The sequence below is a fragment of the Ictalurus furcatus genome, chromosome 19 (assembly GCF_023375685.1).
Source record: "Ictalurus furcatus strain D&B chromosome 19, Billie_1.0, whole genome shotgun sequence".
Classification (NCBI taxonomy): domain Eukaryota; kingdom Metazoa; phylum Chordata; class Actinopteri; order Siluriformes; family Ictaluridae; genus Ictalurus; species Ictalurus furcatus.
The window spans coordinates 19,845,189-19,866,972 of NC_071273.1; the positions used below are offsets into that span (position 1 = coordinate 19,845,189).

Consider the following 21,784-nt stretch of genomic DNA (forward strand, 5'->3'; position numbering starts at 1 on the left):
TAGGCTTTGTGTTTACTTTATGTCTCTCACTTGAGTAGATTTTTGGATGGATACTTCCACTTTTAACTGAATAAGATTTAAACACATTATCTATACTTAGTATATCTTTAAGTATGAACTTAGTACTATTTCCACCTTAATGTGAAGAGTGGCGTAACTGACTACGTTTGCATGCACATTAATATTCCGATATGAATATGATGTCAATATTCTGATTAGTATTGAGTCATGTAAACAATGCAATCTGATTAAGACATTATTCTGATTAGTATTGAGTCATGTAAACAACGCAGTCTGATTAAGACAATATTCTGATTAGTATTGAGTCATGTAAACACCACAATCTGATTAAGACAATATTCTGATTAGTATTGTCATGTAAACAACGTAATCTAATTAAGACAATATTCTGATTAGTATTGAGTCATGTAAACACCGCAATCTGATTAAGACAATATTCTGATTAGTATTGAGTCATGTAAACAATGTAATCTGATTAAGACAATATTCTGATTAGTATTGAGTCGTGTAAACACCGCAATCTGATTAAGACAATATTCTGATTAGTATTAAGTCATGTAAACACCGCAATCTGATTATCTGATTCAGATTAAGACAATAGTCTGATTCCATAGGTATTTAGGAATGGTAACTCAGGCATACTTACAACAACCATGTATACAGGAATATTCAGATGCCTGTACGCATATAAACATCGCATTTCTTAATATCATTGCAACCGGAATATAGACCTTAAAGGGATCTGATGTGCATGTCGTTGTAGTTATTGAAAAAAGGTGTTTAACATAGAAATAATATATTAGTAAGAGGCATGTTGGTGTGATTTCTAATCAGATCATCTCCCTTTACGAACTGAGCGTATGCCAGCGGCTCAGCTCAGTCAGTTTCCTAATGACATATATGTAAAGATTTCACGTCAATATTTTAGTAGTAGAAATGACTAGCTGGCTGATAGAACAACAAAAGTCTTTTTTTGTGCTTTTGTGTGTTCATTCATCTCTTGTTGTGTTTCTCCACCCACATCAGCGCAGACCCATTCATTGCCACAAAAAATGGCTGCAAAATTACACCCAACCAAATTACCCCTACACAGGTGTTATAGCACTAATTTACGCTTGTCTCTGAATGAAAACAGAGCTCTTTGTTTCTTTCTTTAAAAAAAAAAAGTTTTCTTCCTCACACTCTGTAGACCATGTTGGATCTAGGAGCATCTCCGGACTATAAAGATAGCCGTGGGCTCACTCCTCTGTACCACAGCGCTATGATAGGGGGCGACCCGTACTGCTGTGAACTGCTGCTGTATGATCACGCTCAGCTCGGCTACAGCGATGAAAATGGCTGGCAGGAGATCCACCAGGTAACGCGCACATGCACACACACACACACACGCACCCATATATACACACATCTATACGTTCTTCACTGTACCTGCAGCATTAGGGGGACTAAAGCACGGGGGTGGTGTTGATCTGCAGGCTTGTCGACACGGAAATGTGCAGCACCTCGAGCACCTGTTGTTCTACGGAGCTGAGATGAGTGCGCAGAATGCCTCAGGAAACACAGCGCTGCACCTGTGTGCTCTCTACAACCAGGTACAAACACATACTGTGTACATACAGTACATACATACATGCAGTTGAGGTCATGAGTTTACATACACCTTGCAGAATCTGCAAAATGTTCATTCCAAAAAAAAAAAGAAAAGAGAGAGATCATAAAAAATTTTTTATTTAGTCCGGCCCTGAATAATCTATTTCACATAACAGGTGCTTACATATAGTCCAGAAGACTATTGCTGGGCAGAAAAATTCAAGCATTGTGATTGCGATATGTTTTTATTCAATTTATGTAATTCAAAATGCCATTTTGCCTTGAAGACATTTGGCACTATTATATTTCCATAATAAAGTTGATACACTCTATCAAGTGACACATGAAATTGACATTTTGTTGTAATTTTCACAATTTCAATTAACAAAAAAACAGATCAGCACATGGAAAAAGTAAGTACACCCCTACATTTGTCACGCCTTCAAATGCATAAAATTATAAACAGGTGTTCAAAATTAGAACCTGCTTAGGGAGTGCAGATGGAAACTGTCTTATTTATACCCCTCTCATATCTATTGTCTGGCGTTCCCTTTGCTATTGAGGTGTGTGGTGTCATCATGCCAAGATCTAAAGAGATCTGTAAGGCCTTCAGAAAAATGGTTGTGGATGCCTATGAGTCTGGCAAGGGATTTAAAAAGGTCTCCATATTATTTGAAATACGTCATTCCACTGTAATATTTTAAATGACTGCCAATTAGTCCAGGACTAGCCATCCCAGAACATTCATCCCAAGAGCAGACCGTCTGATGCAAAAAAGAATTCCAAAATTTCATTACATGTGCTACTAAGTCTTGCGACTGTTAGTGTCAAAGTGTATGCCCCTACAATCAGAAAGAGATTGCACAAATTTGACTTTGCAAGACTACAGTTTGCCAGTGAGCATATAGGCAAAGACCAGGCCTTTTGGAATAATGTGCTTTGGACAGACGAATCAAAGATAGAGTTGTTTGGCCACAGTAAAAGCTTTTCAGGAGAAGCACCTCATACCAACTGTGAAGCACGAGGGTGGAAATGTTATGGTTTGGGGTTGCTCTGATTCCTCAGGGACTGGACAGTTTGCATTCAGTGATTCAAATATGAATTCTGGTTCATATCACAGAGTGCTTGAAGATTGTGAGGCCATCTGTCCAAAAGTTGAAGTTGAACCGAAAGTTGATCCTTTCAACAGGATAATGATCCTAAGCACGCTAACAAATCCACCAAGGAATGGCTCAAAAAGAAGAAATGGAGGGTTATGGAACAGCCTAGTCAAAACCCGGATTTGAATCCCATTGAATTGTTGTAGGGGGATTTGAAATGGGCAGTACATGCAAGAAAACCCTCAAACATCTTGCAACTGAAAGAATACTGCATGGAAGAGTGGTCAAAAATTCCAGCAAGCCGGGGTCAGAGACTGGTGGACAATTATGCAAAATGCCTACATGTAGTTATTTCTGCTAAAGGGGGCAATAGTAGCTTCTGAGGCTAAGGGTGCATGTACTTTTTCCACAGAAGAATATCACATCTATTGATATTTCTGTTGAATAAATGATTGAAAAAGCTTATTTTCCTTGTGGTTTTGCTCAAGTATATCAACTTTATTAATAGGCACTGTTTCAAAGATGATCAAATGTTTGCTTGTCTAAAAATGTCCAAAAAAACAAAGTCCTCTGTCCTGAAGACCTTCCCATGTTGGAAAACTTGGAAAGTTACAGCTTTACCCCTGACTGTAACAAAGTGCTGACACTGGAGACTCCTTCCAAAAATAAATCCCATCTCACAGAAAACCATATCAACAATTACACACATTTAACAACAACAACAAAAAATTTATGTGATGTGTCCACCATAAAAGTCCCTCTGTTAGCTGTTACTACAGAAATGATAACATATTAGAATATTACCGAAAATGAATCAACACCTTCTGACCAATTAGATTCAAGAATTCAGCAGCACTGTGGTATAAACTGTTATAATTAATAGCCTGATTAATTTTATAGTCATGTAAATTTAATGGGTTTAGCGTAAAGCTTAATCACTTGAGCTTAATAAATGATGTCAGCTTGTGTCTAGTGCTGTTGTATGAAAAAAACATAATGTGGAAGTAGTTTTGGTTCTTTTAGGTGGAAAATGACGTCATGATGTCAAGAAATAAATAGGATGATGTTTGCATAATAGAAAAGAATTATAAATTTTGTGCAATCAATCGATCAAAGTTAGAGAACCCCTTCTTTAAAGCTGTGTATATGCCTTTATCCTTGATCCTACACCAGTGTACCCTCTCCTCTCTCCCTTCCCTCCACACTTCTGACCTTCACCTCTATCCCATCCCGCTCGTTTCCCGTCTGTTTAGGACGGCTGTGCCCGAGTGTTGCTATTTCGAGGAGCAAATAAAGACATCAAGAATTACAACAACCAGACAGCATTCCAGGTAGCCTGCCTTGAGAAATGTTTACTTTTGAAACTTTTGTGTGCCTGTCGGATTTAAAGAATTAAAATAATAAAATAACAATTTCATGATTGTGGTTTTCCAGCACATAATACAATTTAATTTAAAAAAAAAAAAAAGTTTAATCTTGGATACACCTGTAGGTGGCCATCATCGCAGGGAACTTTGACCTGGCTGAGATCATCAAGATCCATAAAACCTCAGACGTAGGTAAGACATACTTTGACCTTCTTTACCTCACTAGAAGCTCTTGTACCATGAGGTATAAAAAGTGGTTCCTATTCCTGTTGAATTGATTGTGCAGATAAAAAACCGTTCAAAACCTTTGGTCCAAGTTTCAGTAATGCAGTTTGTATGAAAATAGAAATGGGGCACCTTTTATCAATATCAAATATAAAAACTCAAACATGTGATTATATGATCAGATCTGTCTTAGCTCATATTTACTGTCTTACTCAGTCGAACTCATGCTTGCAGCTTCGAGTGCTGTGTTTATGGTATCTATTCAATTTAATATCAATGAGCAGGTGCCATTTTTCCCAATGGATTGGATTAAATCTTCAAAAATTGGCTGTATTACATTTGTACTGCTTATATTACATCAGACATTTAATCCAGCCCAGATGCTAAAACATTTAACTGTAATTAAGTTGCTCCATTTAAAGAATAAATGATAGCACTTAATTTAGATAGTCTACTTTAGACAAACCGGCTATAGACTGTCATGAAGCAGCTTATCAACGGATTCTTAACATGTCAACAAATGTCTGTCTGTCTTCTAATAATGGCATATATTTAATCGTTAAAGTATATATTTAAAGTACACTATTAAATGCCTGTAGTCCAGCTATCAATGGGTGAAGTGGGATTTATTAGGCAGCAAGTGAACAGTCAGTTCTTGAAGTTGAGGTGTTGGAAGCAGGAACAGTGGGCAAGGATCTGATTGACTTTGACAAGGGCCAAATTTTGATGGCTAGACGACTGATTTAGAGCATCTCAAAAATGGCAGGTCTTGTGGAGTGTTTCTGGTATGCAGTGGTTAGTACCTAACAAAAGTGGTCCAAGAAAGAACAAACGGTGAACCAGCGACTGGTTCATGGGTGCCCAAGGCTCATTGATGTGCATAGGGAGTGAAGGCTAGCCTGTCTGGCTTGATACTACAGAAGAGATACTGTAGCACAAATTGCTGAAACAGTCAATGCTAGCTATGATAGAAACGGGTCAGAACACAGTGCATTGCAGTTTGCTCTGTATGGGGCTGCGTAGCTGCAGACTGGTCAGAGTGTCAAGTGCTGACTTCTGTCCGCCACAGGAAGTGCCTACACATTTGGTATCAGAATTGCAACGCAAAATTTGAAGAAGAAAAAAAAGAAGCCACAGCAAAATCAAGCATTTTTGGATGCAACAATCACAAAAAAACTGCACAGAGATGTTGTTATATAAAATAAACATCTGACCAATTAGATATGAGAACTAAACGTTGCTGTTGTTCAGACTCAGTTGATGGGCTGCATTTAGAAAGTCTATCAATGATTTGTTGACTGTTCGTAAAGTCTCGAAAATGGATTAAAGAAAGTTTTACAGAATAACCTAATGTACGTACTTTGTTTAATCTCTGCTTCAATAATGTATCAGACATTATACCATCATTATACCGCGTCTATAATCTGTGTGTGTTCTCACTGTAAATCTCACTTCTCCTCCATGTGATCTTAATGTAATCTGTGGGTCATCTGTTTGTAATCTCTATATGGTCTGTTTGTGTGTGTGCGTGCGTGTGTGTGTGTGTGTGTGTGTGTGTGTGTGTGTAATGACATGTGTTTTCTGTGTATTCTCTGTATCCTGAAGATTTCTCTGCTCAGTCTCTGGGTTGTCCATGAATCTTTTCTGTAACACCTGTTCAATCCCTTTGCACAAATTTTATTTATTTATTTTTTACAATTTCTTGACTACTAAAAAGGGCATCATTCTTAATGTCTTGAGACGTTTTTATATTGAAGTTAATATCATTTACTTCAAATGACTGAAGGGTGAAATCGTGAACCAGTCAAGGCATGTTTGAACAATGCCCAGATGTGTCATAAACCTGTCATAGTTGTTGACGTGTGTGTGCGTGTTGTAAAAGTGTGTTACCTGCATGCTTGCCATCTCTGCTAAATGTCTGCCGGAAACCTCAGAGAATACACAGACGTTCGACTCTGTGTATGCGTACATGACCATGAGTCGATGGTGTGTATGTGTGTGAGACTGTCTCTCTGTTGCAGTGCCTTTCAGGGAGAGCCCCTCATACTCGACTCGGCGCCGTGGGGTGTGTATGTCACCGCGCCGCTCCCTGATGCGTTCGGCCAGCGATAACGCACTGGACGAGAGTCTGCCCGCACCCTCGCCAGCCCCTTCACTACACAGCCTGCCCCCGCTGGAGCCTGATAACACCGTCCCGAGCCCACATAGCCCACAGGGGGGACACACACGCAGCCTCAGGAGACACACCCGTGGCCATCTCAGGTACTCTTCATCAGGGGTTATCAAATGTTTGGCCCCTTTAACTGGAAAAAAGTATTCAAATATTAGTGTCAATATTTCAATGTGTACAATAATACAGTATTTTGTATATTTATTGGAGCTGTAGAGCTTTTTAAGAAGAATAAGAAGCCTTTATTTATCACATATACATTACAGCACCGTGAAATTCTTTTTACGCATATCCCAGCTTGTTAAGATGTGCTCCTGGAGTAGAGAGGGTTAAGGGCCTTGCTCAAGGGCCCAACAATGGCAGCTTTGCAGTGCTGGGTTCAGTGCTTTATATGTAAGTTTTAACAGAGGGCATGGAGTCGATTCAGGGGATTCAGACTTTTCAGTGTTTTCATTGCAGTTGCATTTCAATGCAACTGCAATGAAAGGCAACAAATTGTCCCTGTAAACCAATCAAGCAGGTGCAGATTCATTTCTCACAAATGCACCAAAGTGCAAAAACAAAATGCAGCTCTCTATTATCGCATGGTGGCTTAGCGGTCAGCACGTTCGCCTCACACCTCCAGGGTTGGGGGTTCGATTCCCACCATGGCCCTGTGTGTGCGGAGTTTGCATGTTCTCCCCATGCTGCAGGGGTTTCCTCCGGGTACTCCGGTTTCCTCCCCTAGTCCAAAGACATGCATGGTAGGCTGATTGGCGTGTCTAAAGTGTCCGTAGTGTATGAATGAGTGTGTATGTGATTGTGCCCTGTGATGGATTGGTACCCTGTCCAGGGTGTACCCCGCCTTGTGCCCGATGCTCCCTGGGATAGGCTCCAGGTACACCTTGACCCTGAAAAGGATAAGCGGTATAGAAGATGGACGGATGGACATCTCTATTATGAATTGTGTAGAGTTAATGAATTGGTGCCAAATTTATTCCCACCTCACATCATTTCACTGTTACAAGCTTTTAAGGATCTTTAAAATCTACTGCAATGTAATTCATGATTTCAGGCAAGCATCTGTTAGGGTGTTTGGATAACCTTTGGATAAAGGCTGCAGTTCTGATACATCATGTGTGTGTGTGTGTGTATTTGTGTGTGTGTGTGTATGTGTGTGTTGCAGCCCTGGCAGTCCTGTACAGAGGGATCCCAGTCCCCCTGCTGTATCGCGAGGGCCAAAGCGGAGGCTCTACAGCGCGGTGCCTGGCCGTACCTTCATCGCTGTCAGCTCACACACTCCGCAGGGTGAGGGTGAGATCACACTCAACCGCGGGGAGAGGGTCAAAGGTCAGTCTGTCTTACAGTATGTTAGGGGCATCTGTATCTATATACAGTGTTCCAAAACAGGTTGCCAGTGTAATAATGAAATATACTGCATATAAAACCCCAAACAGCTACAACAGGATTAGAGTTATTCTGTAAATTGCATAGATTTACTGAAAACCTAATGAAAGTGCATAATGTAACTTACTAGTGTAACAATAATTTGCTTATATACAGCTTTATTATTATAAGCAGGGCAGTCATTGAGTGGCTCAATGGTTACAGCTGGGTTTTTAAGGCTGGGTTTTTTTACTTAGCTTTTCCTGCTTCAGGGACGCCGTAGCGTGGCTGCGTTCTGAGCCCAACTTCATTCCAATCTGGTATATGTGAAGAAAATATTTACACATATATATATATATATATATATATATATATATATTGTATATGAAAATGATAATGATAATGATAAATAAGGCTGTATACCTTACTTCATTAACCTATTAAACTTTCAGTACCCAGACTCACATTCCTCACTTTTGTTATTTGTAAAAGCGATTAAATAAAATGTTCAATAACAATAATTCATGTATTTTAAGGGGTTTAATAGGTCACAGGATTTGTTTTTTCTCTGAGATCTGAGTGCAATCTTAATAAAATTGGGGAAACCATATTTGATGACCCGATTTCTCTCCTAGTGCTGAGCATAGGTGAAGGAGGATTCTGGGAAGGCTCCGTTAAAGGACGAACCGGTTGGTTTCCTGCGCACTGCGTAGAGGAGGTTCAGCTGAGACAGTATGACCCACGACTAGGTTAGAACATATATACATACACACATCTACAATAGTATGTCCATATTGCATATTATGCGCTTGGGGGAAAAGTGGAGTTGTAAATGAAATTGGCCAGAATTTAACAAAGATTTTTTTTTTAATGTACTTTTTTTTTTTTTTACTTTAACTTTGATTTTTAAAACTGGCTAAGCATTCAGATATTATTCAGATAAATATTAGCATATCAAATAGTTTCCATTATTGATGTCACGTTAAGTCAATCCCCTTTGGTTTTAAGCTTTTGAAATGTGCATGAAGAAATGTAGAAAAAAAATCTGTGTGGAAAATACTCTTCACATGGTGAAATTTTGCATGTTTCTCAACCAGAAGTTCTGAAATCTGGTAACTTACGAAAGTGAAAAAGGAGAAAATGGCATCTAAAGATTTTAATCGCCATTCTACTGAAAGACACCAGCACACTGACTGTCTAAAAGCAACTGCTATATATTGACTTAAAAATAATAAACACTATGTCTCTATAGCGTTTCTGCAGCCATGTTTTTTAGGCTGGCTCCTAACATGATCTTTGAAAAAATAGTCCACAAGACACAATAATAACTGAATTTACACAAATGAACCAGTTCAGAAGTTTACATGGATGATCCTGGATGGTGTTTTGTGAGAGTTGTTCATGAGTCCCTTGTTTGTCCTGAGCAGTTAAACTGCCCACTGTTCTTCAGAAAAATCCTCCAGGTCCTGCACAATCTTTACTTTTCCAGCATATTCTGCATATTTGACAACTTTCCAGCAGTGTTTATATGATGTTGAGATCCATCTTTTCACACCGAGGACAACTGAGGGACTCATACACGACTGTTACAAAAGTGTAAACATTCACTGAAGAAGCCAACACGATACATTAGGAGCCAGGGGTGTGTAAACTTTTAAACAGGATGATTGGTGAAATTTTTTTTATTATTTTGTCTTCTGGGAAACTGTAAATCAGTCCGTACAGGATTTAGCAGAGTTTTTTGTGATTGTTGCGGTGAAAAATGCTTGAATTTGCTGCGGCTTTTTGCGCAATTCTTGCGGAAAACTACTTGAATTGGGGAAATTGCTGTTGCAAGAAATTTTTTCGCATTGTCTTTCACAGTGATGTTTGTTGGTAAATGACACCTTTTAGCTGTACTCATGTTCGGTGCGTGTGAATCGAAGAGGGCTTTGGCAGAATGAGTGTTGTGATGCCGTCACATGACACGTCTTGGCCCAAATCTGCGGAAAATCTGTGGTAATTCAGAAAAATTGCAAGCTCCTGTAAATATTGCCGGCGTTTCCTTGATTTTGTGTTCATTTCTGCAATCATGAAGTCGCAAAATCCTGGAGGGACTGGTAAATATCTTATGTAGCTTCTGAAAGGCAGTACGAAATAAATAAAAAAATTGATCTTCAAACAAAACCTCAACTGTAGGTTATAGACAGAAAAAACTGTTTGAGTCTAAACCTGATTTTTCATCATTTTTGGCTGCTTGCCAGAATTTAGCCACAGTGATGGATCCGATGGATTTTCCCAGACCACCACACATATACAGTAGTACATGTGGTTGAATTCATGCATTAATTGTTTAACATATACACATATGATTTAGTATTCAATACGTTGTCACACCTGAAATGAATTTGTTTTGCAGAAACAAGAGAAGATCGCACCAAGAGGCTTTTTAGGCATTACACTGTTGGCTCCTATGATAATTTTACCTCCTACAGGTACACATTCTCTTGTTTCACTTCTCTCTCCTCTTCTCTTCCTATATTTTGGTTTGGAACATGTACTATAGTGCAGCCTGCAAACATTTGTAACATAGTAAATATCAGCTAAAAAGCTTGAACACTCATAATTCACTGTACACATACTTGATATTCGGAATCAGTTGGACTCAATTCGGTTGGAATCAGTTACACAGATGTTGTTACACAGAGAACAGAAATACAGTATTTCCGTGAAAGATATCAGAATCTTACGCTTGTGATCGATTTCAGGGATCTTATACTCAGTAGCTAAGCAGAGCTCACGCAGAAATCAAGCATGAAATATCAGATGTCGTCAAATTCATGTCTTAACACTGACCTGTGTCCTCAGTGATTATGTAATTGAAGAGAAAACTGCCACGCTGCAGAAGCGAGACAGTGAGGGATTTGGCTTTGTTCTTCGAGGGGCAAAAGGTAGTGTAAATGTAAATGTATGCTACTCTCAAGGTGCACACACACTTCCATATACACACACATGCCTATTATATGCCAATTGTGTCATGGGTGCATGTGTGTGTGTTCTCTACTACCAGCTGAAACTCCAATTGAAGAATTCACTCCGACTCCTGCGTTTCCTGCGTTGCAATATCTGGAGTCAGTGGATCTGGATGGGGTGGCGTGGAGGGCAGGGCTACGAACTGGAGACTTCCTGATCGAGGTGAGGAGATGTGAGATTTAAAACTGTTTACTGAGCCTGGAAAATTAGTTTGTAAGGGATTTTAGAATAAAAGCAACTGTCTGTGTGACTCAGGTGAACGGGGTCAGCGTGGTAAAAGTGGGCCATCGGCAAGTGGTCTCTCTGATTCGGCAAGGTGGGAGTCGTCTTCTTATGAAAGTGGTGTCAGTGACACGGAAACCTGACACCGGAGATGTTGTTCGCAAAAAGGGTGTGTATCCATATACCACAAAACACCACATATACAGTCATAAGATCATAAGAATCCCACTCTGGAGTGTTACACTGTGTCTCTTTATGTCGCTTTTTTGGTTTGATGGCCTTTCAGCTCCTCCACCACCCAAGAGAGACCCCAGCACAAGCCTAACCCTGCGCTCCAAAAGCATGACCGCAGAGCTAGAAGAGATGGGTAAAACACACACGCACACACACACACACACACACACACACACACACAGGTCTAAAGAATGAGTCTTGAATCTTTTATCATAATCATTAGCATCATTAATAAAACTCTAAGCACTTGAAGGAGCCAATTTGAACTAATTAGCCTATATACAGAGGACACAAGCTTGGCATAATGACAGATTATATATGGGAGGCAACAGATGTCTACATTATAGAAAATTCCCATCATATTGCCATAATTATCACCTCCTGAATGTGGGATTTAAATGGAAGTTCATTAGTACATTATTGCCATCTCATTACAATTAAAATTTAATGGGTTTCCCATTGGAATACGAGATATTAATGGGATCCCTATTCCATTTTTTGCAGTTAATCTTTAATGTATAATAGACATTACATTATATCACCTTATGCGGATCTATAACATCCATAGAATGTGTCCATAAGATGCTTTGGGGTTTATATGCTTTTCATGTGAATCTCACAGGCATTCTGGGCTTTAGGTCCTCTATCCAAATTATAGCAGTCTGGCCTACTACTACTACTATTATTATTATTACGAGGAAGAAGAAGAATATCTGCAGCTGATGAGTTGAATCAGGTGTGATAATTGTGGTAAAATGCTAAAAATCTGTTGTGCTCTGGTCTTAAGAGGGTCAAGGTCAAGTCAAGATCAAATACAAATGAAAGTCAAGATCAGGAGCAAAAGTCGTCAAATTCATTTCAAGGCCAGACATTCAACTAGTTGGCTTCATTCATGTATTATGCCAAACACTATGTTTTTTAGAAGAAGGAATTACTTCTTGTCAAACTTTGACAATAGTGTAATATATGGTAGTGCAAAAAGTGAACCAAGCATCAGTTATTAGTTTCAATGTTCAGTCAGTTAGTTTCAATTGATTCATGTTGATTCATCCCTGCTTCTTACCTACAAGCCTCAAGGAGAAGAAGGGGAGGTAAGCCAAAACATTATGAGACTGATTCAGTGTGCTGGGGGTATTTACTGTGGTGTACTGTGTGATGTTAAATTGTATGTGTACTGTATACATTGTGATCATACACATGTATGGCATTGTATTCCTTATTTTGGACTGTATATATGGCTTGCAATGGCATCAAGGGAATTTCTGTTTGTGCTTAAATGTGTGTTTTGTGAAAAAAGCTTTGTGAAGTGTCTGTTTGTTTCAAAAAGTATGTCTTGAAATTTCTTTGAGTGTGTGTTTACGTGTGTTCCTCACAGAGAAGTTGGATGAGATGCTGAGTTCTCCAAAAGAGCCCGTTGTGGTGATGAGGCAACGGCCTTCAGACCCAGACTCCAGAGCAGCCACTGTGAAACAGAGACCAACCAGCCGACGCATCACACAGGCTGAGATTAGTGTATAATACACACTCATATGCATATCACATTGTTCATATTTATTTCAAATGATCAGATAAATGTAATACTTAATAAATGTAATACTTAATAAACTGTGTGTGTGTGTGTGTGTGTGTGTGTGCGTGTGTGTGTGTGTGTAGTCTCTGTTGGAGAGGCAAGGGATGCAAATAGCTCCTGGAGTGTCTCTTGGGGTGGATAAAAGTCACATACAACTGCATGGGATGACCAGAACCAAATCATTTGGTAAAACTATGAATATAGTTACTGTATGTGGGCACTCATGCACATGATCACATAATTAACCTTCTTGCAGATGTCTTATAGTCTCAAAAATGTTACTTGTCTAGTACAGGAAATTTATTCATGCTTCATATCTGATGAACATAATTCATTTTGTTCAGGTGCACCAGAAGATGAAAGAATATCTGCTTTAATTGGGGAGCATCGCTTTCCAAGAAGCTCCTCAATGACTGACAGCTTCCGACAAGACAGTATCCCACCCCCTCCACAAACTGCACCTCCTCCCCCTCCTACACCATACTTCTTGGAATCAGGTCCTCCCCCATCTTTCTTGCCTCCTCCGCCCCCAACACGTGCAGCCAATCAAACCCGTTCAAGCTTCCGGCCAGGTGCAGAACCCAAGCTTCACGGTCCTGTCACGACGGACCGCCAGAGAAAGGCTCGTTCTATGATTATCCTTCAGGACACCGCCCACCTTCCAGTAGAGCCCGCCCCCATTCCCAGGCCAGCAACACCTACCTCTGGGGCAGCTCCTCCTGAGCGTGGTCGTAGGCGTGGTCAGCCTGTGGAGAACCCATATGCCAACGTGGGCCGCTTGAGTGCAGTCTATACCCCTACCAAGCCCCAGCGCAGGAAGAGTCCACTGGTCAAACAAGGCCAGGTTGAGGAGGGCACAGCTGCCCAGGCTGGTAGGGATCCCTCTCCCTTAGGAGGAGCTCGGATCCCACACGGCAGCCGAGCAGAGCAGTTCCAGCAGCAGGTGCTCTCTGAGAGGGCTAGGATTACACCTCCAGGAGCTCGTCGCAGGACCAGTGTGTTCCTTTCTGTTGAGGGAAGTACCACCGAACCTCAAACCACCCCTTTACTATCCCAGTCACATTCAGTGGATGAGCTGGCTGAGCTGCCACCTCCAGCACCCATGCTTTCTCCTGGTCTGCCACCAGGGGGTTCCACATTTATACATCCACTTACTGGGCGTCCTTTGGACCCCTCCTCTCCATTAGCACTTGCTTTAGCTGCAAGAGAGCGTGCACTCAGTGGCCGTACTACACCCACTCCCACACCCACTCCCTCACCATCACCCACTCAGGGCAGAGCAGTGGAGAGACCAGAGACAGAGGGAGGAGTCACACCACCTGCTGCTCTTGAGGCCTCACCTTCTGATTCCTGGAGGGAAGAGCATGTCAGCATCACGACAGAAACTGCTAGTCAGGTAACAAATGGCAGCCCTGTATCTGGGCGAAGTTTGGAGGAGTCCATGGTGCCACCAACTGTGCAGATCGTCCAACCAGCATTGATTGACACAGAGCACAGCCAACCAGTAGTTCCACCTTCCATGCCTTCACCTGCCCCAACCCTCTCAAACCTGGCAGGGCGGAGCATGACCATGAGTTCAGAGGAGGAAGCAGAGCCCTACACAGTCACCTTGCCCCCCGCGCTTCTCTCATCTAGTGATGAAGAAACCAGGGAGGAGCTCCGCAAGATTGGCATAGTCCCACCTCCTCAACCCTTTGCCAATGGCCTTCTAATAAAGGAAACGCCCAAAGTTACTATCAACATTTCTCCAGGGGCATCTCCAAGGCCTTCTATAGCAAAAATCTCCGGCAAAGCAAGTGACTCCACGGCAGACTCAGGCGTTGAGGACCCCCACATGGAGACCACTAGTACTGTTTCCACAGTCTCCAGCATGTCCACTTTGTCATCAGAGAGCACAGACTCTGCCCACGCCAGCAAGCCACGTTGCGGGGTGGGCCGCGGCCGCCCCGCCCATCTCAGGGACCCACTGCTTAAACAGTCATCAGACAGTGAGCTGCTTCCACACCCAGCCAGCACAGGCCCCGTCCGCCCACGCTACCTGTTCCAAAGACGCTCTAAACTCTGGGGAGAGGAGCCCAGGGCTCAAGTGGGCATAGGTGATGATAGCAGGCCTGCTGCAATGGGGGCAGAGTTGCTAAGTAAAGATACACATTCTCTAGGGGAGGAACCACCAATGGGAGCACTTGACCCTGGCAGAAGGTCACCAGTAGGTGGCGCCAGGTAAGAAGCTACTGTGAGTCTCAACTAATTTCAGACACTTACCCTGAATGGGTCACACACCTGCATGTACCACAGCAAAGTCTTCTCGACTTTTGAGCAACACACCACCACTGAACACAGCTATTAGTGTTATACAGGTTTCGTTTACACACCTCACGTAAGCACATAACACAACCTTATGTGTCTCTATATGTCCTTGCAGATGTGAGGAGAATGGAGAAGAGAGTAAATCGTAGGTTTTTAGCTCTGTGGGTAAAAGACATCTCTTCGTCCAACTAACTTTCACTAAAATTCCTTATTGCATCATTACTTATAGCTGCAGTTATCATGCATGGCTTTTATTAAAATATATTAAAGCCATAAATTGACTAATTCTAAGCTTTCTAAGTTTAAAGCATTGAATATACTGTATACTGTATATTTGTAGCCAGGTAAGCCTTTTGGTAAATCCCTGAGGTAGGTTTTAGCTTCAATCTAATTTCAGAATTTGTTTGTAAATGGGAAACCATAAATAGAACTGCATACTAACTGTTCTGCTTACAGCACTAACTGTATACTGTCTTCGTATAAAGATATTATACTGTCAAAAGTAATGTCTTTTCCTGCACTTGTGACTTACTTCAGGATTTTGGTTTCATTATTTAACTTGCCCTCCCAAACCCCTGTTTCTACCTGTCAGACTCTTCAGCAGCCTTGGTGAGCTCCACACCATCTCACAAAGGAACTATGGCACCACTTTCACCATCCGCCCAGGCAGCCGCTACCCAGTAACCCGCAGGACACCCAGCCCGGGGGCCACTCCAGAGCGAAGTGAGCCTCTAGGGCCAATGCGTGCATTTGGTCCCCACCATCACCACCATCACCACCATACCATCCTCAAGTCCTCCAGCCTGAGCCTCCCCCAGGAGCCCAAGGAGGTGCGCTTTGTCATGCGGAGTGCCAGTGCTCGTGCCCGCAGCCGCTCCCCTTCCCCTTCACCCTGTGCCTCCCCCTGCCCCTCACCGGTCCTGGGCACTCCACTTCTGGCCCTGCGGCCCTTCAGACAGCGCCCTCTTGCACTGTGGAGCAAGTATGATGTAGGCGAGTGGTTAGAGAGTGTTGGACTAGGGGAGCATCGTACCCGCTTCATAGAGCATGAAATTGAAGGTGCGCATCTACCTGCGCTCACCAAGGACGACTTAGCTGAATTGGGGGTGACACGGGTGGGGCACCGGATGAACATTGAGCGTGCACTCAAACAGCTGTTGGAGAGCTCAGGAGCTTAATAAATTCTAGAGAATAGAGTTAAATAAAGCCCTTGCCAAATTGTACCACAATTACTTGCAGGCCAATAGCCAAACTGGCTAAATGATTCCTCAGCCTCGCACAGGCCCTCCCTCATGACTAATCCACTTGATTAAACACATCCAAGCACAATCCCAAAGCGTAAGACCTTTACGCAATTTAGTCACAATTGGTGTATAGTCTGTAGACCTGTTGTGCTGTGTTTGAAAATGATTTGATTGATGGGCCACATGCCCAAGACGGGATCCATCTAGTCAGTGGGCTGGACTGGCATGGCTGCTTTATTGCAAAGAGAAGAAGTAAGGCTCTCAGTAATTCACTGTTGGAAGCAAAAAAAAAAAAACAAAAAAAAAAAACAACACTTATACCTTTTAAAGCCAATGCTTCCAAGTGCCCAGGGTTTACAATTCATGATATTTATTCAGTCTTTTAGTCCAAAATGCCTTGCAGGAAACTTAGAATTTCATACAACAATATACTGGATGGGGCTTGTAAGTGTACAAGTGACAATCTCCCCTTAAAGGTGCACTATGTGGATACAAATTCTAAGCAAACTTTTGCTTTTTCAAATAGGCCATAATTAATAATATGAGCTAATCTTTGTGTGGATGTTTGAATTGTTTCCACTATTACTTATCATTTAATCTGTCTGTGATTTTTGTAATACTATACTCATGTATTTGTAGCATCAATGAATTCATTTGATAAGGAAATAAAGGAATAAAGGCACAGAATAGCAAAATGTTCATGAAGATGTTGAAGCTAAAAATGTCAGTGATCATCAATTTTCAGTGATTTATGATGATGATCAGTGTAACAATCCAGCATAATGCACCTTTAACCCTGAAACAACATTTCATAATACAAGTGTGGCCTTGAGATAGTACTGCCGCCATCTAAATTTGATAAAGAAGAGTATTTTCAGGAATACAGTCAGTTTTATATGTATATGATATATATGGGCATACATATTCAAACAAAAGAATGTATGAGTGTTAAATGAAATATGAGTCTTATGCCCTGTGTGTGTTTATTTTATCATATTTTATCTTTGTTTCGTTAAATATGAATTAATAGCATAAGCCCAATCATAGTTACTATCTCCCCCATAGTATTCCTCGTGATTTCTTAGATCGAAAATATTTGCAGTAAAGAAAACCTTTCGTAAACTTAGGAAATGAGTTGAAACACCGCTTATTAGTTTTTGTCATTTATGAATAAATGTGAGGTGAGATTGTATATTGAGTATTTATTTTCAATTAGAGAGGCACTTAAATACTATGGGGAGTTGGTAGCAGTTTTGTTACCTTTTTGTGTTCTGGATGGATTAACAAGGTGTGATGGTTTAATGCCGATTTGTAAAATTATTTGATTAATAGTTTATTCTTTTGTGTAATTGGGAATTGTTATAAAACTGGCTTTGGTTGAGTGAAAAGTTTATGATACTTAAGGGCTTACAATCATGCTAATCGTGTTTATGATGCACATGTGGACTGACACGATTGTACACTTTTCAAACGAAAGATGCTCGTATGTGTCACTGATCAATAAACATCTAAGAGGCAGTTTTTTAAATAAATTACAAGAGCCATAAAAATACCAACAAGCCGACATGCAAGCTTTCAAGTACAAATTCTGATAATAGTAAAAAGGCTTTCATTGTAATGCTGTGGAAACATCTGGGGCCTAAGCTGCCCTAAACACTGCCTTTGATGATGTCCAAACCTAGCACATTAATGCGCTTTAAATTTAAATCCAGTCTTTTTACAATAACCAAAGTAATTGAACATTTCAATAGTGGCTCTGTAACCAGATCCATTTAATCATAATCTTAAACGCGAGTTAAATTTCACGTCTATCTGTCGCCAGAAATCTACCACGTAACTCAAGCGACTCACACTTGCCTCTCATCCAGATGATACATTTGCACAAAGTGGAGGGTGCTACTTTTTATAAGCCATTTGCATAGAACACTGCTGTTCTCCCTTGCGCTCTCGCTCTTTCTCTCTCTCTCTCTCCTGTCCTCTCTCTTCCTATCAGATGCACAAACACATCCCACTCAAGCACAGAATGATACACAGCTTCATCGACGGTTGACAGCACCCAGTATGCAGCTGGCAGTCTCAGTATGGATGTAATATCCATCAGGGTATAACAGGTCTTGAGCGTGTAAGAGCTGTTGAGTTGCTAAAGCAATGAACTACTATGATGACTGGTCAGTGTGTGGCACCCACTCACTCAATTTAGGAACTACAAGGACCTCTTCCTTTGACGTTTTGATGTTTTTATTTTTTATGTATTTGTTGTTGAATTCAATTCAGTAATTTGAAGTACGAAGTCTGACCATGTATGCTTTCAAAAGAATATTGTACCCAAATAATAAGTTGACATATTTATAAATTTATTGCTCATGGCTATGAGAGTGAATCTGGCACTTGATTGGTCCTGGATGAAATGAAATGAAATGTAATGAAAGAGCCTGGCCATTTCTGTGTTGTGTTCATCCACCTTTATGCTTCGAGTCCCGGACTGCCACGAAACTGCACTTGACATCACTTGATGTTTAGCCAATAAGCTGAATCTAAACAATTAGATGGAAACAAACACGGTGCAGTGTTATGGACATCCGAATATGTGGAAGATACTCTAAAGCAATTACAAAACAAAAAGCAAATTCAATGTTGATTATTCTGTCTGTGTAGTTTATCATGTGAGGTTTAAAAGGTGTTGAGAGATCAGGAATTTTCACTCGAATACAGTTTTACCTAGATGCAGATGTAAGCATAAGGAAAACATCACAGCCTTCCAAAAATTCTCAGTTTCTATCCGTGTGGAAGGTGTTTAAGTTTAAAACGTAACCACATGCCTTGTATGACAGTGTTTTTGATAAAGGAAACATGATGAAACCTTGGTGACAAGTCTGAATGCATTACCCCTTCATCTGAAAGAAAACAAAACACAGATTCAAGCAAAAGGATGTCTATGATGATGCAGGATGAGTCACTGCTTATGCTGTTCTGGTCACATATTTAAGCATTTCAGCCAATGACTGATGAGTGGGTCATACTCAGAGAAATCAGCAGTATTAGAGCAATTCTCAAACCTATAATAGTCTGTACAGTTTGGTTTATATTCCGCTCAGATATGGGTTGTTTTTACACTGACATTTTACATTTACATTTATTCATTTAGCAGACACATTTATCCAAAGCGACTTACAAATGACTTACAGATGTTTCTACTATTATAGTCATTGAGTAAGGCTGCTACCCACTGTAATCTAATAAATTGTGTCAGTTTTTGAAAACCCTTTATACATGCATGTAATTTAGCCACAGGTAAACTAGTATGTAAGTCTGACAACCCTCAAAAGTCAATCTAGATTTAAAGATTCAACTGAAAGACACCAACTCACTGAGTGTCTAAAATCAACTGCTGTATGTAAAGAATAAATCACTCATGGCTGTGCTGTTATAGGAAAATAATCCACGACTCGACGAGTGATGTGATGCAGCCCGTAGTTGATTTTCCTATAACAGCGTTTTATTCCTCTTATACCAAATAAACTTAACACTAATTACAATTTAGTAATGAATGACATGCCAGAAATATTACATTCACACACTCATTCACACCCAGGGGCAATTGTTTTTATATGTGTATGATATATATGGGCGTACATATTATGCGCTGTTTGTGTTTATTTTATCATATTTTATCTTTGTTACATTAAATATGAATTAATTAATCTCCCCCATAGTATTCCTAGTATTCCAGTCATTCACACCTAAGGGCAATTTTAGTGTAGACATTCCACCTACCAGCATGTTTTTGGGAAGAGACCAGAGAACCCACAGAAAACCCACATGGACACAGGGAGACCATGACTGTTACGAAGCGCTGACGGAGACAAGCACGGGCGAGCGGAGAGATGGCGTGTGACTGAACACAGGACGAGAATCGACTCGGGACCGAGCAGGTAAGCTGTATATCAGGGACGTAGGCAAAAGCGTAGTGAGGGACGAGCGTGAAATCGAGCACAAGGGAAAACACTTATAATGAAACCGGCTTGGTAATCAAACAGAGACAAGGCTGCTGAGCGGTTACTTCGCAAGCGGCTCATGCTAGGGAGGCCCTTATATAACCTTAGGTGTGTACAGGTGTTCGTAATCAGAACTCCGGCGAACTCGAGTGCGGGTATGACTGGGAAGTGTACTCCTCCCCCGCCACGTCCCTGGGCGGCACTACACTTTGTGAGCTGCCGCGCCGATTTCGCCGTGTCGTAACAGAGCCCCCCCCCCCCCAAAGGGCTCACTCCGGGAGCCGAAGTTCTCTGAGGCCTCCCCCCACTCCGGGGGGCCGGCTTGTCTGGATGAGCCGCATGGAAGTCCTTACGCAGGCCTGCGTCCAGAATGTCTCGGGCTGGGACCCAGCACTGTTCCTCTGGTCCATACCCCTCCCAGTCTACCAGATACTGAAGTCCCCCTCTCCTCCGTCTGGAGTCTAGAATGTCGCGGACGCGGTAGGCTGGGCGGCCTTCTATCTCCAATGGTTCCAGTGGGGAATCCTCCGGCACCGCTGTGGCCAAGGGGCCTGAGATCACCGGTTTGAGAAGTGAGACGTGGAAAGACGGGGCGATGCAACTGTGTCTCGGAAGGTCCAGATGATACGTGACTTCATTAATTTGCCTCAGTATTCGGAAGGGCCCGATATACTTCGGTTGAAGTTTTGTGCCCGTGAGGGGTCTCAGATCTCTTGTGGAGAGCCACACACGGTCCCCGGGTCGATAATTAGGGTGAGCCCTCCGGCGTCGGTCGGCCTTTCGTTTAGCGATGTGGGATGCCTGCACCAGCTGTTCAACCACTCATCCACTGCTGGCGAGTCCGTGTGGGACGCGTTCCAGGGGAATAATGGCGGTTGGTAACCCAAGACACACTGGAACGGGGTGAGCTGGGTGGCGGAATGCTGTAGCGAGTTCTGGGCGTATTCCGCCCATGGAAGGTACTGACTCCAGTCCCCTGGGTTGGCAGAGCAGTAAGTCCGAAGGAACCGTATGACTTCCTGGTTGGCCCGTTCTGCCTGTCCGTTGGCCTGGGGGTGGTAACCGGACGTGAGATTAATGGCGACCCCCATCTTCCTCATAAAGCTGGCCCAAACCCGCGATGTGAACTGTGGCCCCCTATCAGTCACAATCTCCTCGGGGATGCCAAAGTAGCGAAAGACGTGTTGAAACAGGAGTTCTGCTGTGGTGAAGGCAGATGGGATGGCTGGTAATGGAATTAAGTGCAGGGACTTCGAGAACCGATCTACGACCACCAGTATCGCGGAGTTCCCCTGCAACTTTGGCAGGTCGGTTATGAAATCAAGGGCCAGATGGGACCACGGACGTTCAGGTATGGGTAAG

At 41.9% G+C, this 21,784-nt stretch overlaps 1 protein-coding gene across 6 annotated transcripts in view; it reads left to right on the forward strand.

The window, feature by feature from the left end:
* The window catches only part of shank3b (SH3 and multiple ankyrin repeat domains 3b), a 31,276-nt gene extending 13,880 nt beyond the window's left edge, over nucleotides 1–17,396 (forward strand). The window contains exons 7-24 of one of the 6 annotated variants that reach the window (XM_053650144.1): nucleotides 1,211–1,378; nucleotides 1,497–1,613; nucleotides 3,965–4,042; nucleotides 4,204–4,270; nucleotides 5,909–5,929; nucleotides 6,325–6,565; nucleotides 7,639–7,802; nucleotides 8,474–8,587; nucleotides 10,237–10,312; nucleotides 10,686–10,768; nucleotides 10,888–11,012; nucleotides 11,106–11,241; nucleotides 11,359–11,439; nucleotides 12,682–12,818; nucleotides 12,960–13,062; nucleotides 13,221–15,096; nucleotides 15,299–15,328; nucleotides 15,776–17,396. In XM_053650144.1, the coding sequence (XP_053506119.1) occupies nucleotides 1,211–1,378; nucleotides 1,497–1,613; nucleotides 3,965–4,042; nucleotides 4,204–4,270; nucleotides 5,909–5,929; nucleotides 6,325–6,565; nucleotides 7,639–7,802; nucleotides 8,474–8,587; nucleotides 10,237–10,312; nucleotides 10,686–10,768; nucleotides 10,888–11,012; nucleotides 11,106–11,241; nucleotides 11,359–11,439; nucleotides 12,682–12,818; nucleotides 12,960–13,062; nucleotides 13,221–15,096; nucleotides 15,299–15,328; nucleotides 15,776–16,361 (4,203 nt within the window). In that variant the 3' untranslated portion in view covers nucleotides 16,362–17,396. Of the gene's footprint in view, nucleotides 1–1,210; nucleotides 1,379–1,496; nucleotides 1,614–3,964; nucleotides 4,043–4,203; nucleotides 4,271–5,908; nucleotides 5,930–6,306; nucleotides 6,566–7,638; nucleotides 7,803–8,473; nucleotides 8,588–10,236; nucleotides 10,313–10,685; nucleotides 10,769–10,887; nucleotides 11,013–11,105; nucleotides 11,440–12,681; nucleotides 12,819–12,959; nucleotides 13,063–13,220; nucleotides 15,097–15,298; nucleotides 15,329–15,775 lie in introns of all 6 variants that reach the window. The other 5 variants (XM_053650145.1, XM_053650141.1, XM_053650142.1 and 2 more) reach the window with 5 other exon arrangements.
* The last annotated feature ends 4,388 nt before the right edge of the window (nucleotides 17,397–21,784 follow it).